Raw genomic sequence first — 17,198 nt, 5'->3', positions numbered from 1 at the left:
TAAGCTGTCTCACACTATACATACATAGAGGCAGCGGACCAGGATGTCAGCCTTGTTTGGGGAGTTTGGTGGCTCTTGCACAGAATGAATGACAGTTTTCACATGTTTCATGTTGTCTCTGAAAAGATGGATTACAATTTTGGCTTGAACGTCAACAAAACAATCAAAATAAAACATGGAGGATTACTTCTGTGACTACCCAGGTCGGGTGCAGTGGACTAAGGTCAAAGGTGTGGCTAGGCCAGTACCATGACTGTAGATGCCTGGAATGCAGGGCTCATATCTGAGTGGAAAATATATTTATAGGGTGGGAGGTAACTATTTTCCTTATTTGGCATACATAATTATTTTACTTTTTTTTTTTTGGGTGCTAGAGTGGATCAGGGTCCCTCTGAACTAGTCAGAATTTGTAATACGCTGGAGGAGCTGGCAAACTCAGAGTTACAAAAGCCTAATTCTCATCTCTTTCAGCTTTGATTTCCCTTTTAAGCCCAAACACAATTAGCATTTTGAGAGATGGTCCACAAAAATCATTTGTTCTTGTAATACAAGGCATAGCTATTTTAGTGTATTTGATCCAAAGGTGTTTCTGATTCTGCCCTTCATGTATTGTGTCAAACTGAGCTTTAATACGGCAGCTGCCAGGCTAGACTCTAATCTGTTTTTAATGTTAAGTATTGTTCATGCAAATTCCCTTAAAATTTCCAAGTTTTTATTGTTATGTGTTATGCTCTTAAAATTTATTTCTCCCCCTACTCTTTATTTTAAGGTGAAAACATTTATACTTTACCTGTCTGAAACAAGATGGGTGTATACCTTTTTTGCTCAAAAGAGACTGGCACACAAGTAAGATAGTTTCATGTTATCTAGATACGATTTCATTACTTAGAAGCATGTATTTCAACTGAAATATGGAAGTGTATTCCTATCTTGCACATTAGTAACATCAGGACTGAGTAATTTTTGTAGTGAGAAGGCTGTTCTGAGATCTTAATTACAGATATAGATTAATTTCCATCTCCCTCTACCCTCCCTCCATGCATCTATTCCATGCTGTGTTTAGGGAAGTGTTGGCATATATAGGCATTACAGAGAAAGTGTAGTCTAGATTAAAGGTTTTGTAAAAAGTCTGAATTTGTTATATGTTGTTTTCCCTTTTTTTGTTATTACAAAATATTTTGTATTAGCAGATCTGCTTTCGTTTTTATTGCATAGCTGGGAAGAGCTGATGATACTATTCCAGCATGCTTTTAACCATGAAATCAAGTGGTATTTGTTACCAGAAGCTGGTAAAATTGTGGCCTGCTTTTAGGTTCTATTAGCGAAAGCAAGACTCCCTCTGACTTGCAGGCCAGCTTCGGATACATCTTTAAGATCTCTAGCACATGTACTGATGTTTTTCCATTTGCAGTGATGGAGAGGGCTCTTAATTGGTAAAATCACTCTCAAGCACCAAAGTCACACAGAGCCTATGCAGCATGTTGGATGCAGGCCCAAGAAAAAGGAATAAATTCCTTCTTGTTTATTACTGGCCTATTTTGATAAGCATTCACATCTCCTTATGAGCTTACACCTTTAAACCAGGTCCCTGCTGAGATGGAATATGATATGTCCAACAACTGGTGCAAAAAGCAATGGAGCGCTGCTGGTAAGAAGGAAATAACATCTTCACGAGAAATACAGGTCAAGGAGGCTGATGAAGGAGGCATCAAAACTCAGAAAATAGCAGAAAGCTCCTGAAGTGTGTACATCAGAGCACAGTAAGACTGAAAGGAGCTGATGCCTGGAATGGGAGAAGAGAGAGAAGGAGCGTTTAGCCAAAGGGACCAGCAAGAAGCTAGAGACTGAATAAGGGAGACCCTTCACTGATCCATGTAGTTTTCTTACTGAGTCTCTGCTTTGGAAATGGTGAAGGAGTTCATCATAATGTTGAATGAGATGCTCTGCTCAGCAAAGCTCCAGGAGCACCAGCTAAGGACCTGGCTTATTGGTAATCTATACTTATGCATTAATAAGTAGGCATTTTATTTCTTTTGAGTACAATGCCGTAGGGTGTTTTAAGTCATATAATTAGTTTGCTGTTAAATAGGCAAATATATTATTCTTTTATACATATATAGATAGATAGATGGCAAGACTAGAAAGATAGTTACCTTTTGCAAAACATAACCAGATAATTTCATTGAATAATTTCATAATCTAACTTGAAACCTCAGGAGCTAGAAGTTTGGAGGTTGTTTCTAGCCTAATAGCTACAGCCTATCAGCTCAGCTTGCTGGAAAAGCTGTTTCCCTAGACTAGTTTTTCACAGAAAGATCTTACGTAAGTTATATATTTAACAATATATGACACAGTTGTTCATTTTTAAGGGTGTTACATCCATCCTGGATTAGATAAGAAATTTTTTTTTCCTAATGACATTAATATTTAAAAGCTGACTGTTACATATATATTATTTAAATAAAACATAGTAGAAACATGGAATGGTAGAATGGCCTTAGGACGTTCTGTCATTGATTCTCTCTCAACTCAGTTCAGAATCAGCTTATCTTTAAAATACTTAGTGGGGCTTTACAGCAGCCACCCAAGAAAGATCTCCAGAAAGATGACTGATCTCAGCAAAGAGCTGTGGCATATTTTACAAAGTTTTGTAAATTGAAATGAAACTGTGACCCACAGAAACAATTATGGTCTGGTGGTTTGGGTTTTTTGCAAGCTTGAATGTATTTATGAAGAGGAAATCTGGAGAAGAGTATCCATTACTAAATGCAATTAAAGGGGAGGTAAAAACAACAGCAACTTACTGCAATTCTTGTAAAGAGCTTTGATAAACTCCTGGGAATAGAAGCCACTGATGCTTTTGGTTCCAGAATTGTTCTTAATGATCTTATTACTCTATTCTCTGTTCTTCTAATGAAGTGCCCTTGGTTCTAGAAATCATCAGACACATAGAACACTTTTGCAGACAAATGAAGTGGAGAAGCAAACTCAGGGCTTTTCAGTCCAGGCACCTTGGAGGAGGAATATCCGACACCAAATTCCTGTAGATCAGAGGGTGTTTACTGAGACTGGACTATTTTGCGGGAGACAGGATTTTTTGCAATATTTGTAAGTTCTGCATGTATATTTGAATAGCATGGTTGTTAGTTATTTGTAAACTCTCTTTATTATAAGTTGTGATGTGGTTAGACATTCTATCAAAAATATTTCCTTATCTCATTTATTGTATTAAACTTCAAGGTACATAGGATTCAAAGAGTTCAAGTAGGTTATGCGTTTTTTTAGGACAGATAATTTTTTTTTTAAGAATCCTTCCACAGAATTTTGAAGGTTATTTCTCTTGCAAATTCATACTCATGAGGAATTGCGGCTTTGTTTTCATTATCAAAGATATTGCTAACAGGGTTTAGAAATGAAAGCAGGTTTGAGCAAATTGCCAGGGAGAGAGGATTGAGTCTATTCTGCAGATTTTAATATTGCACCTATTCTGTGGAAAATAAGTGATTCCATTTTCCATAGCTATCTCTCTGATGTTTTTGGCTCAATCCACATTAATTTAAATAAGACAAAAATTTAAAATTATACATGGCTGTATTCTCAGTGTATTTTTTTCCAATTTTTTATGAATATATTTTTATTACTTTTTCACTGAAGTAATTGTTCTTCTTTATTTTTAGTATCATATTCCAAATGGAAATATTTTTCTTTATATAATTTCTTCTTTATAGAACAACTAAGTTAATAAGGTATTATGTTATTCTTTCAGAGTGATTCTAAGGATACAAAGAACTTGAAAGGTGAGCTCAGAGGACATAGTGAGTTAAACTGCAGTCATTAGTATTTTGTCTATACTACGCTGTTTTGCTTCCAGTAACCCTAAATGTGCAAGTTTGCAGATTGATGTTTTCTTCACGTGTATATTGTACAAAATGACAGAAAATGCAAATGCCTGACAAAAGTTTCTTTCCTATCCTACTTGCACAGGAAAATGTAAGTGACCCTTAATGTAAATACTAACTAGTCCCATAGAACTGAAAATCTGACTTTAATGTACAATGTAGGTTTGCAGACAACCCCTCAGAATATTTTTGTGAAGAGAAACAACCTTGAAGCGTGTTTATGACATTGTTTTCACACTGAATGTACAGAGAAGATTACTGACCACTGTAATTTGGTTTATAACTGAAGGCTTTTTAAAGATTTTGTAACATTCCTGTGCTAAAATCTGTAAGATTTCCAAGCAATCTAGGATTTCAGAGTATGTTTCTAAGGCTGATCAGCTGTCTCTAAAAGCCAGCTATGCAGCAGTTCAAATATGATGCATTCCTGTCTCCGCTGCTGGAGTTCCAGAATATTTTGCATTCAGTGGCATGAAGACCAACATTTGTCTGATTAAAACAGTTTGATAAGAAAGAAAAAAAAAAAAGCCTGCTCTACTTTCAGTATAGCATATTTGTTAACTTGTGTCAAATTCTTTGTGGTTGTAAATCAGACAAGATCAGACATGCGGTCTTACAATCATCTCTTATCTGTGGTAACCTTTCCCTTTCTGTTTCCGTGTCTCATGTTTGAGGTGACACTCATCTCCCAAGAATCACATGCCCCAGTTTTCATCTAGCACTGCCATAACTCTGGTGAAGCCATTAAGTGATAATTTTCCTATATGCAGGAAGCCCTTTGTGCTCAGCATCACTGAGATACAGTTACGGCACAAGCAGGCTTTTTTCACGTCTGATAAAATCCTGAGAATATATTGTGGCACAAACCAGTTAGAAACTAGAGAAGAAAAGCAGAGATTGTTCAGGGTTTGAGATTGCTCAGGCTTTAACGATTGGAGGAGGATGAGGCACTAGTTTTAAGCAGAAATGGTCAGCTCTGCAGTGAGGTGGCTGGCAGGCTCTGGGACACTGTGGCTTGCTTTCTCCATTCTGAAATGAGTAAGGGCAGTGGGGACAGTAACAAACAGCATGGAGGTAATGACCTGCTAAACTGTTCCAACTCTGGGCATAGTGAATATGTGTCCATCTGTCTCACTTCTGGGGTGAGAGCAACCAATCCATTCCCTGCTGTTTCTGGAGAGTAGTCCTAGGCAAAAGGGGAGTCATAGCCCCGTAAGGTGCTGACTTGAGGTGTTTGTGTCATTCCTTACAGACTACCTGCTCATCATGTCTTCCATTCTTGGGAAGATGAAGAAATTTGGCAGTTCTGACATGGAGGAATCTGAAGTGACAGATGAACACACGGACGGGGAGGACTCCATGCTGGAAACGCCCGATAGCCTCCAGGGTACACTCAGCACCAAGGTGCAGCCACCCAAAAGCAACATCTTTGCAAGACGTGGGCGGTTTGTGATTGGGGATAGTGACAAGGACATGGCTCCCATGGACTCCTTTTACCAGATGGATAACCTGATGGCACCTTCTGTCATCAAATTTCATGCCAATTTGGAGAGGGGGAAACTTCACAAGTAAGTTCACCTTGTAATATTTGGTTGTAATGAACTGTTTGACAGCTGCAGAGCGTGTGTCTCAGAGCAGCATTTATTCTCTCCACATAAGCGTGCCTGTTTTTTCAGTTTCACTATTTTCTATGCCAAAATAATGAGTGTTGCATCTGAAAGTGACAATAGCTGTTCTCTCTTGGCATCTCTGAAAATTCAGTCCATGGATATTTTGCCCAAAATTAGCGGTAGGCCTTAATTCACTTGCTTGAGACTCATTCTGAGTGATGTCCCTTCACTGAACAGAACATGGGATTGCCTGGGTCCCAGGCCTGCAGTTAGACTGCCATACTTCAATGCCTCTTTTAAGTCTTGTTCTCAACTTTTCAGCAACAGATACATAATTTTATCAGGACAGTTGCTTGCAGACTTCGTTGATCTTGTAGACTTTGCAGATCGATCTATACTAATCTGTAGTGCTTATTAGTTCACACAAGCAAATGAAGAATAGTATTCTGGTAGTTTATAAAAAGTCTGCTAAATATCTGACTTTAAGTAACTGAAATTTACTGTTGTTAGGCTCCTATCTACAGATTCCATCACAGGCTGCTCAGAAAAAGCTTTCAAATTTTATGACCGCAGAAGGATCTTTGATGCTGTAGCCCAAGGCAACACAAGGGACCTGGATGATTTGCTACTCTACCTTAATAGAACCTTGAAGCATCTCACAGATGATGAGTTCAAAGGTACTCTTTAGTGTCACATACCTTAAGATGCTCTCTTCTTCTTCCAGTAGTGTTCCTGAGATGAAAACAAAAAACCATAATTGTATTAAGTGTCTGCAGGAGGTCCTCTAATAGCCAGTACTTCCCCATTGATTGGGCAACCCATTGATCGTAAGGTTACAGGAGAATTCAGAAAAATTGATATTTTCTGTGAAACCCCGAATGAGTTTTCTTGTCTTTTGAAAAGAACCTTAATTCCTGCATGCCTGGAAGTAGATGGTAGGTTTGTAATCACTTCTATATAGCTGCAATTTTTTGTGTTATAGAGCCAGAAACTGGGAAAACCTGCTTATTGAAAGCCATGCTGAATCTGCATGATGGGAAAAATGATACCATTCCCTTGCTGTTGGATATTGCAAGGAAAACTGGAACCCTGAAAGAGTTTGTGAATGCAGAGTATACTGACAACTACTACAAGGGTAAGAGAAACAACTGATACAGTGAACGCTCTTGGTGATAAGACTGAAGATAGGGTTAGGCAGGGCTCTCAAACAGTCTTCTGCATGAGGCCTTATGCCTGAGGATGCAGCGCCCCAAAGTTCCAGTATGTGATTAACAATCAGTGCATTTGTGCTAGGGCAGTGTTTTGTTAGGTGCAATATTCTACCATTTTTGATATAGTGATTTAATAGCAAGTTCAGGGGACTTGCATTTGCTGTCTGTGCCATCTTTTTTTGTCCAGTTCTGGAGCTTTTTAGTTTGCAAAGCTCTAAGTTCCACCATCTTGCATGGAGCTGAATGAATTGTGGTGCCTGAAAGCTGTCAGTCTGTATTAAATGTTGAAGATTTCTGTCTGATGAGTGTCTCTGTAGGCCAGACTGCACTTCACATCGCCATTGAGAGAAGGAACATGTACCTGGTGAAGCTCTTGGTCCAGAACGGAGCAGATGTTCATGCAAGAGCCTGTGGGGAGTTCTTCAGGAAAATCAAAGGGAAACCTGGCTTTTATTTTGGTAGGGGTGAGCACAGTATGGGCTTTATTGATTGAGTTATCCGAGCATTATCCCAAGTGCAAGCTGTTAAATAATCCTGTTTATGTGGGACTGGAGGCTCAGAAGTACCAGATGGGCTTTTCCACCACTTAGTCCAAATATTTACTCCCAAAGGCTGAGATTATAAAGAAACACAGTTGGTAGTTGATGGTGTTCAGTGTGAGTTTGGTGTCTGCATCCCTTTGTTCTCCGGCCACTGTATCCTTTGAAAAGTTGTAACCTTCTGCTAGCTCTCCTTTCAGTGCTTTTTAAAGCAGCCATGTTTCTGTGATGCAGTTAAACCAAAGAAAATGTGATTCTAACAGCTATCACAAGAATTGGTGCTATGTCAGACAGTGAAATACACCTCTTCTTCTCATGGTGAAAGATGAAAACAACATGATCATCTTTCTGTTTATGCACGTGTAGTAACAGGCTTTCTGACCACTCATTCCCGTTGCTTGCTCGTAGGGGAGCTGCCTTTGTCCCTGGCTGCCTGCACCAACCAGCTCTGCATTGTGAAATTCCTCCTTGAGAACCCCTACCAGGCAGCCAACATCGCCGCTGAGGACTCCATGGGCAACATGGTCCTGCACACACTGGTGGAGATTGCAGATAATACTAAGGATAATACCAAGTTTGTTACCAAGATGTACAATAACATATTGATCCTTGGTGCCAAAATTAATCCAATCCTGAAGCTAGAAGAACTCACCAACAAGAAAGGGCTGACTCCATTAACTCTGGCAGCCAAAACAGGGAAGATAGGGGTAGGTGAGCAAATGTGTTTAACTTTCCCATTACTGTATCAGGTTATACAGAGTACATGCAAAACATTTATGCAGGACAGATTTTATCACTGCTTATTGTTGGGGCCTTTTAGTTAAGAGGAACTGATGCTGCAGTTTAACATGCAAAAGTGCATAGCCCTTAAAGGCTACGAAGTGTGTGCGTGTCTGTGCCCAGCTGGCATTATTCATATACCACTGGTATGCAAGGGAGCCCGAGTGGAAACAGAAAGTGGGTCTCTGCTATCGTCTGAACCACTAGAAACCTTGTACTTTTGACTGGCTGATATAACTCATCTTCCGGCAGTCCCCATTCAAAATGATGGTGTGCTCAGAGTTGTGTAACATACACCTCTGCTTTTCTTTTGCAGTTTTGAAACAGATAATGGCAAGTTGTAAGCGGTATTTCTGTTTCTCATCTCCCAGCATCCAGTGAGAAAATTAATTGTGTTTACTTCAGATTTTGATCTCTGCAGTGCTCCAGTGGTTTGACTTCAGCACAGTTAAACTAGGGGGGAAATTAGCCATCCTGTCTTGTGGAGATACTGAGGAACTAGAAGTCCATTAGCACTGAAATGTTGGTTGTATTTTTCTTTTGCAATTAGATTTTCGCTTACATTCTCAGACGAGAGATCAAAGATCCTGAGTGCAGACACTTGTCTAGGAAGTTCACTGAATGGGCTTATGGACCTGTCCACTCATCTCTTTATGACCTGTCCTGTATAGACACATGCGAGAAAAATTCAGTGCTTGAGATTATTGCCTACAGTAGTGAAACGCCAGTGAGTATGCACCTCCTTGGCATTTTGTTCACAGGCTGGGGAACTGCTGGGGAAGAGTTCCACGTTCCACACGGTGCATCTTTTGCCTCATTTCTATAAAACAGCAATCTCCCCTCCTGAGTTTAAGGGTACCAGAGGGAACATTTGCTGAAGATTAATATCATTTGCTGTTTTCAAAGCCCAGTACATACTGGTCCCATCAAGATTCTCCTCTTTATCCTTCTGCTCAGAACCGTCATGAGATGCTGCTGGTGGAACCCCTTAACAGGCTGCTGCAAGACAAGTGGGACCGGTTTGTCAAACACTTATTTTACTTCAACTTCTTTGTCTATACCATGCATATTATCATCCTCACTGCAGCTGCTTACTACAGACCTGTAGAGAAGAATGGAACGGTATGTTACTCCTGTCATATATCAGGGGAGCCACCCAGTGCATGATGTCCCAGATCTGCCTCCCATTGTGTGCTCCTAACATCAGAGTTTTCCTCTTTCCTGAAGGTAGGAGGGAGATTTTGACCTTGCTTGCTTCCCAGTCTTGCTCCCTTGCTGCAACACATTCAGAAACTTAACCTGTTCCCCCAGAAATGTCGTTGCTTTCAGCTGCTGGCAAGGCCAGGTCTTTTCTATCTCCAGTTCTGCTGAACATATCTATCTTCCTGTCTTATACAGCCTCCCTTCACGTTTGGTCACAGCACTGGGGAATATTTTCGAGCAACTGGAGAGATCCTGAGTGTACTGGGAGGTCTCTATTTTTTTTTCAGAGGGGTAAGATATTTGAAACTTTTCCTTTTTGCTGTTTGGGTAGGTGTAGGAGAGAATCAAACATGCCTTTCCTATTCATTAGCACTGCCTGCTAATATAACCCATGTTTTAGTCAAGAGCTACAAATCTTTTTCCTTGGCCTGATTAGGAGTTCTCAGATTACTAATGAGCCCATAGGCTAAGATACAGTTTTATCTATTGTATAAAAAAAGACTATCCTTAGAAGTCAATGAGCATCTCGGCAATTAGCCTGGCCAAAGCTTAAGAATGGGGTATTGCAAATAGCCAGGCCTCTATTAAAGATTACCTGTCTTAGCTTAAAGTCCCCCTGCTTCCCCTTGGCAGCCAATGGAGAGTGTACAGTGAATCATAGGTCCTCAAACCAGTGACTGAATAGGTTTTTGTCTTCAAAAGAGACACCAGATGTAAGAGAAATCAAGTGTTACTGGAAGAGTCCTCCCTAGATCTTGTGCCACTGTTGTTTTTGAGCTATTCTTGCGAGATGCTTTATAGGTACCAGCTCCCTGGTACAGGTATCAGTGCTTAGTTGATGCATTCACATGGGATACTTAATCCCTCCTTGGATGCAAACCTGGTCTTCATTCCCATTTTTTTTCAGATACAGTATTTCGTGCAGAGGCGCCCGTCATTCAAGACGCTGATAGTTGACAGCTACAGTGAGGTTCTTTTGTAAGCTCCAATATCTTTGATTGCATTTCAGCATGAAACAGATGAGTGTGTGAGATCTTCAGCTTTGGCTGAAGTCACTTGTAATAGGTAGATGCTTTGCTATAATTTCCTGGGTCCTTACAAAATACTTGCCAGTGGATATCATAGCACTTGAACAAACGGGTCTGGATCAGTAACTTTCTTTGGAGGTAAAGAAAATGAAGCGTCTAGAAGTTCAATGACTGTGTGATGCAGCAGAGTTAGGAATAGATCTCCAAGTTGGACTTGCAGTCGAGTGTATGCACTGGACGTGCAGAAATCCTCCCGTTCCTAAAGGGAGCTTTGCCTCTCAATAATTTGGGCCCTTCCTCTTCCCAGCTGGAGCACAGCTAAACAGGGCAATTTCATGGGTCTGTGGAAAGAGAGGGAGTGCTGAAGAAATGAGTGTTTTCAAGGACTTTTCTTCCCTCCAGTCACAAGGAAGAGCAGGGATGAGACTACAGCAGTTTGTATGTGGGGAAACTGAGGAGTTTGCGAGAGGAACTGTAGGATTTGAGAAGGGAAAGAATCAAGGGAAGAGAGGAAGTGTCTGCCAAGGCTCCTTTGTGTTTTGGAGAATCCCTCATTCTGCTGTATACCTCATGGGGCTCCTCTGTTCCCACCACCTGTGGCCAACTCAGAACTCTGCATTCAGACCATGCTTGTCTTTCAGCTTTGTTCACTCCTTGCTCCTCCTGAGCTCTGTGGTGCTGTACTTCTGTGGCCAGGAACTGTACGTGGCTTCCATGGTCTTCTCCTTGGCGCTGGGCTGGGCTAACATGCTGTACTACACCCGTGGCTTCCAGCAGATGGGCATTTACTCTGTCATGATTGCCAAGGTCAGTCCAGTGAGTGGGTGATGAGGGCAGCAGTGCTCAAATCAGGACACTGCTGCCAACAGCCCCATTTCCAGGCCATATCTACCTCCTTGATGCCACTGGAAATCTCATATCATGCTACTATACTTGGCCATTATTTTCTGAGTGAAGTGATACAATTTCAGTTATGTAGAAAAACCTACTGCTCCTCATCCATACATTTTATAGCAGTCTTGATATTATTATTACCTGCCATGCTTCAAAATAACTACAGTTGGATAGGCATGAATGAAAGTAGACTGAGAACAGTGCAGACTGGTCTGGTGTGAAATGGCACAGCTTTCTAGCAGCTGGAAATTTCTTTAGGTATAGTTCAAATGTTACCAAACAGAGCAATTAGCTAAGAGGCAGTAGCTGGCTAATAAACCTCTCTATATATGTAGACAGCTAGCCCAAGAGGGGAAGAAAGATGTAACTGTCTTAATGTGGTTTATACTCACAAAGATGAAACTATTTGGCATGCATATGTCTTGCATATGTGTGTAAACTGTTGCATGAATAACAGAGAAAAATGTTTTCTGTATTAAAGTTTATTATCTCAGCAGGATAAACAGTTCAGTGCATGAACAACCAGTTCACAGCAAATGCCTTCTTGAGCTGAAGCAGTATTTTCTACCAGTTTTTGTTGCAGTTTATATTCAATTTTTAGCAATATAAAAATATTCTATTTCTGTGTTACAGATGATCCTTAGAGATTTATGTCGCTTCATGTTTGTCTATCTAGTATTCCTCTTGGGATTTTCTACAGGTAATAGCATACTTGGAGTTACTTTTTGTTATCTTAAAGAATCTCAGAAAATTTTATTTTTCAAGTGGCTTAGACTTTTTGTTTCCAACTAAAAACTAACAAATTAACCTAATTACAAAAAAAGTCTCTTCAGAATAACAATTATGTATAGTAATTTCATACAGCTTTTCATCCCTGGGTCTCAAACTGCTTTGCAAAGCTGAATGGAAAAACAGTCATCCTGTTCTATATAGATAAAACTGAGACACCACCTTCTGAGAGGGTGTCAGTTATGGGGAATATTTTATGAAGCAATTTCACTGGGGACAATGCACCATGAAGATAACATGTCTTACCTTTATGCTCATTTTCATTGCTTGCAATGGAATTATGATCTCAAATTGTTTTTTCATCCTGCGTATGTGATTCCTCTTTTGCAATAGCTGTGGTGACTTTAATTGAAGATGACAATGAGGGGCAAGACACAAACAGCTCTGAATATGCCCGATGCTGCCATATGAAACGAGGCCGCACATCCTACAATAGTCTATATTATACCTGCTTGGAACTTTTCAAGTTCACTATTGGGATGGGGGACCTGGAGTTCACAGAGAACTACAGGTTCAAGTCTGTGTTTGTCATCCTTTTGGTTCTCTACGTCATCCTTACATACATCCTCCTGCTCAACATGCTTATTGCACTGATGGGGGAAACTGTGAGCAAAATTGCACAGGAGAGCAAGAGCATCTGGAAACTCCAGGTACATTGGTTCTGTGAGGCTGCTATCCAAGAAAGAGGGTGTGGGGAATCATAAGAAATTTCAGCCAGCATCTTTAGGAACTGACATGTTTCTAAATAACAGGTCACTGCTTCTTTCTGATTCCCCTGAACAGTTCCTAAAAAAAGTGTATTAGTTCCTTTTCCATGCATATTTGATGTTTTGCCTGAGCAGATGTTCCCAGTGTTCCACAGATGTTCAGTATTTAAGAAAAGATGTACTTTTGTAATTAGACAGAATTACTGGGGCTTTTGATGATGGAAAATCCTGATCAGGCTATGAAGACAGGTTACGCAAGGGGAAAAACAATCTTTACCAGAATCTCAAAGGCACATCAGTTTTTGTTTGAGGTAGGAGAGGGAACTTCATAGTTCTAATCACAGGGCAGTAATTCAGCATTTTTAATGACATATTAACAGAGGGTGATGTGTCAGAGATGGTTACGATGTCTGCTCTAAGATGGTGATGATGATAAAAGCTCAAGGTTTTTAAAATAAAGGCAGAATTCAGGATTTGTATGACTTTGAAACAGCAGCCTCTTAGTGGTCTGCTTTCTTTTACCTGCTAGAGAGCCATCACAATCTTGGATATTGAAAACAGCTACTTGAACTGTGTGAGGCGCTCGTTCCGGTCTGGGAAGCAAGTCTTGGTGGGGGTCACACCTGATGGCCAAGATGATTACAGATGGTGCTTTAGGTAACCTGTTTGTATGTCAAATGAACAATCTTTTATAGACAAACAATATTAAAGTATCTGGTAATGGGAAGCAGAACTTTCTCCCTGGAGCACTCTGAAAAGTAGTGCACTAACACTGTCTACAGTAGTCAGTTTAATCTGTTTTCTGGGTGAGATCTGAGGCTTGAGGTGGCAGTTTGTGATATAAACTCATCCTGGAGTTGTCTGGTGATCCTCAGAATAGGTATTGGTTTTGTTTTCTCTCCCCAGGGTTGATGAAGTGAACTGGTCCACATGGAATACTAATCTGGGCATAATCAACGAAGACCCTGGGTACTCTGGGGACCTCAAACGAAATCCCAGTTACTCTATTAAGCCTGGCAGAGGTGAGGGTTTCAGGGACCTAAATCCTAGTATGGGCTACACACTGGTGATAGAAGCAGCGTTGCTTAATTGTTAGAGGACAGTCAGTTTTGTGGGCTTAATGATAATGGCAGTAACTAAGTTAATGGCATTTTCAGTCAGCATAAAATGTGAGGGATTAAGTGGGCTCATCATTCACATAGCAGTTTTACTCTCCGGAATAGAAGCCCCATAGATTCATCATTCTGATTGTAGATTTTACAAGGCAGATAATATGTGTAAATCCTAAGGAGATGGAACAGTGTATAATGGCAGCCAGATAGCCAAGAAGCTACTTTGGAGGCCCCAGACCCTATAGTTTGGGAGCTCAGCATCCAGCACAGAACTATTTAACTGTGTGATCAGTCTCTGCTGTATTTGCCAGCTGAAATATGGAAAACTCATGGAACAGTATGGGAAAGAAAACCACAAAGCCCTTTCTTCCTGCTTCTTTCTTCTTCTGTCATCAGCTTCCTATTTAAACCACTTGTATATTTTCTTCTGTTTCTGTGGAGGGGAAAAAATTAACCATTCCTTTTCTTTTTAGTTTCAGGGAAAAACTGGAAAACGTTGGTTCCACTTTTAAGAGATGGAAGCAGGAGAGAAGAGACTCAAAAACTACCAGAAGAAGTCAAATTGAAACCTATTTTGGAACCTTATTATGAGCCAGAAGATTCTGAGACGTGGAAGGAGTCACTTCCAAAGTCAGTCTAATCTTATTTTATTTTTAAGAAAGTTAATTGTAGTTGCCTATGTTGGTCCTCACAAGCGGGGCAATTAGAGCACTTCATTCATAAGAAGAGGGATTTATGGAAAAAGGTCAGAGGACTTAGGAAATTATTGTGTGCAAGGATTTATTAAGTATGCTAAATAAACTACTTGTTGTTTAAGCCCATGTCTTCATGGTTATTTTTAATATAAATCTGCAAGAAACTGTCTATACTACTTGGTTTGTATTCACTTGGCTAGATATTTGCATCTAGGCTGTCTCATGAAGTGTTAGAAACAGTTCCCATAGTTGGGTTTGGTTTTTTTGTTTTATAAATAAATACATTGAGAATTTCCCACACTTCAGAGCTGTCTGTAAGGTAGCTAGCCTTTTTTTAGTGCAGATTTTTTTCCAGTCTTCATCCATTTCTTTTACTCTTTGAAAGTGCTCTTATGCATTTCTGAGATCTGAGCTGACATTTTTATTGTTAGCTAACAGGAGCTTCACTAAGTTTTGCAGGTTGGTGCAAGTGGCCAGTGACGGTGGATATTCTGTTGATAATATGAAAATAACAAAAGCGGTTATAGAAAAGTTGTTATCACTCGACACCCTGAACATAGTGGATTTCATACCTTCTGTCTGCTTTTAGATTCTCTTTCTTTTTAAAAGAATTTTTGTGAACATCTACAGGCCCAGATTTTGTGGCTTTGCAGCCTCAAAAACTAACCAAGCTATTATGAAACTGGAGAATGACTCATAAAAGAGCAGTAAAAATCACCAAGAGCCCAGAAATATGTTCCTGTGAGGAAAGTTTATTGGAAAGGAGATAAATAAATGGGGACATGGTGAAAGAATACAAAATAATGAATGACCTAGAGATGTTGTTATTCTTTTCTTATAACACAAGAACAAATACACTCTGTGAAATTTTAAAGGTTGAATAGTCAAAATTGATGAAGTAAATGTTTCTCTTACACTGTCTGAGTAAACTCCAGAATTCACAGTTATTGTTACTGAGGCTAAAGGCTTAACAAGATCCCAAATTTGACATTTATTTAGATAACAGATGAACTTTGCACAAAATAAGAGATAGTGGTTATAGAGAATATATGTTTCAAAGGTCAGATGTATAACAATGTATAACAATAATAACCTTGAAATCAGTAAGTTTTTGTTCTTGACTTTGACAGCAACAACAGGGTGGAAAGAAATCTGGTGCTGCAAATCCATCTGGCTGGATTTACAAAGAGAATCAGGAAAAATATCTGAGAGAGAAAATAGGCAGATGTTCCTAAGCTACAGATAGGAGCCCTGGAAAGAGAGGAAAGAATAGGAGGAACTTTGGTATCCTCTTGAAAACTGGCTGGACAGAAAGGAACTAAGGATAAGAAAATTTGTCTTATAGACAGCTGGCCCAACATTTCAAGTGCTGGACCTGTGCAGCTGTGTTGGGCAAGAAAAGGTAAATTGTTTTACCTTCTTTCCTTGTTATGTATCACTAAAGCACTTAAGACTTAACAGCCTTTAATGTGCAACTACAGCATGCGTGTACAGGTATCCTTAAGCCAACAAGGTTTTTAACCATGGGTTTCAGTTTGAGCATGTGCACTGTTTCTGTGGTTGCATTTGAAGTACAGTTGTGCTACAGTGCTTCTGTGAAATTGGGACAGAGTGCGCAGCCTTTGCCAGGGAAAGCCTGTCATGCTTGGCCTGTGACGCATCCAAAGGCTGTGGTCAGAGAAGATTCATATGAGTCATTGAAGTTGAAAAGTGGTACGCTGGAGGGATCAGTTGCAAGTTATTAGGAAAATTGGAAATCAAAGACATAGAAAATTGAGCCAGTCTTTGAAAGATAATTTTCATCAATACCTATAATTTTTCTGCATTTAGCAAGATACTGAAACATTCACTATTTTTAAAGAGAAGCAATTAATATATTTACATACAGACTGCCCTTCACTGACACTGTTAGATGAAATTTTGGGTTGTTTGATGTCACTTCTTTTCCTGGGGTCAGGATTTCCCACAGTGCTCCTTTCTCATAGGGTACTACAGTAATATATTTCAACAAAATCTTCAAGCATCTAGCTGCTTTATCTGAAATAGTAGCACCATCTAGAGGACTAGTAATTCTTGTTTCTTTTGTTAACATCATTCAGGACAAATGTAATTTTATTTTCATAGAGTTTGTAGGGTATAACCAGAGAAGCTTGCCAAAGGATTTGAAAGAATTGCTTGAAAAAAATTGGAATTTAAACCCAACAAGCTTTGTCTCTGGTGGACAGGGAAACCACAAGAGATGTTTAAAGTTGGCATGTTCATGTACCATTACAAAGGTGTATCTCTCAACACTTGGTAGCAGTCTCTATAGGTTCCATTCAAGACTTCATTATGCTCCATGCTGAACATGGCAAGAGACAGTCCACATGTAAAGCAAGTACAGCTAAGTAGACAAGACAGGCTGAGACAGTGAACTAATTTATTATTAAAACTAATAATTGTAGAAAGGGGCTGACCAGAAAAACATAGTTGATTGTCTCCATGCCTTTGAGTGCCAGGGCAAATTTATGCTTGAAAGCACACCAGGATCATGATGAAGCCGGAAAGCATTCATGAAATTTCTGTATTCCCTGTGAGGGATCCATTTCTCATAATTATCAGCCTGGGTAGAGACCTAATCCACTGCTTAAATTCCACCTTGATTTATATCAAGTACCTATCCAGAAGGATTCATCAGCTGCCCTGGGTAACCTGAACAGAATATAGACCTCTGCCTTCCTGTCCCTTTCTG

General features: G+C 39.8%; 1 protein-coding gene across 1 annotated transcript; it reads left to right on the top strand.

Moving 5' to 3' along the window:
• The first annotated feature begins 3,076 nt into the window (after positions 1-3,076).
• TRPV1 (transient receptor potential cation channel subfamily V member 1) lies at positions 3,077-14,546 on the top strand. Its single transcript, XM_075517974.1, has 17 exons — positions 3,077-3,108; positions 3,767-3,797; positions 5,152-5,467; positions 6,020-6,186; positions 6,492-6,644; positions 7,038-7,178; positions 7,668-7,966; positions 8,590-8,766; positions 8,997-9,161; positions 9,438-9,533; positions 10,150-10,220; positions 10,912-11,077; positions 11,798-11,864; positions 12,287-12,603; positions 13,190-13,317; positions 13,567-13,682; positions 14,246-14,546. The coding sequence occupies exons 3-17, from the start codon at positions 5,166-5,168 to the stop codon at positions 14,410-14,412; spliced, it is 2,532 nt and encodes an 843-aa protein (XP_075374089.1). The 5' UTR covers positions 3,077-3,108; positions 3,767-3,797; positions 5,152-5,165; the 3' UTR covers positions 14,413-14,546.
• Positions 14,547-17,198: the final 2,652 nt, after the last annotated feature.

The sequence above is a fragment of the Mycteria americana genome, chromosome 15, assembly GCF_035582795.1.
Source record: "Mycteria americana isolate JAX WOST 10 ecotype Jacksonville Zoo and Gardens chromosome 15, USCA_MyAme_1.0, whole genome shotgun sequence".
Lineage (NCBI taxonomy): Eukaryota > Metazoa > Chordata > Aves > Ciconiiformes > Ciconiidae > Mycteria > Mycteria americana.
The sequence above is the reverse complement of the archived record's forward strand: the minus strand, read 5'-3'. Positions and strand labels throughout refer to the sequence as shown.

Coding starts and splice junctions, on each gene's coding strand:
- TRPV1 (XM_075517974.1), top strand. CDS start 5,166: ATGTCTTCCATTCTTGGGAAGATGAAGAAATTTGGCAGTTCTGACATG. Junction 9,162..9,437: donor CTGTAGAGAAGAATGGAACG/GTATGTTACTCC, acceptor TGTCTTATACAG/CCTCCCTTCACGTTTGGTCA. Junction 11,078..11,797: donor ACTCTGTCATGATTGCCAAG/GTCAGTCCAGTG, acceptor TCTGTGTTACAG/ATGATCCTTAGAGATTTATG.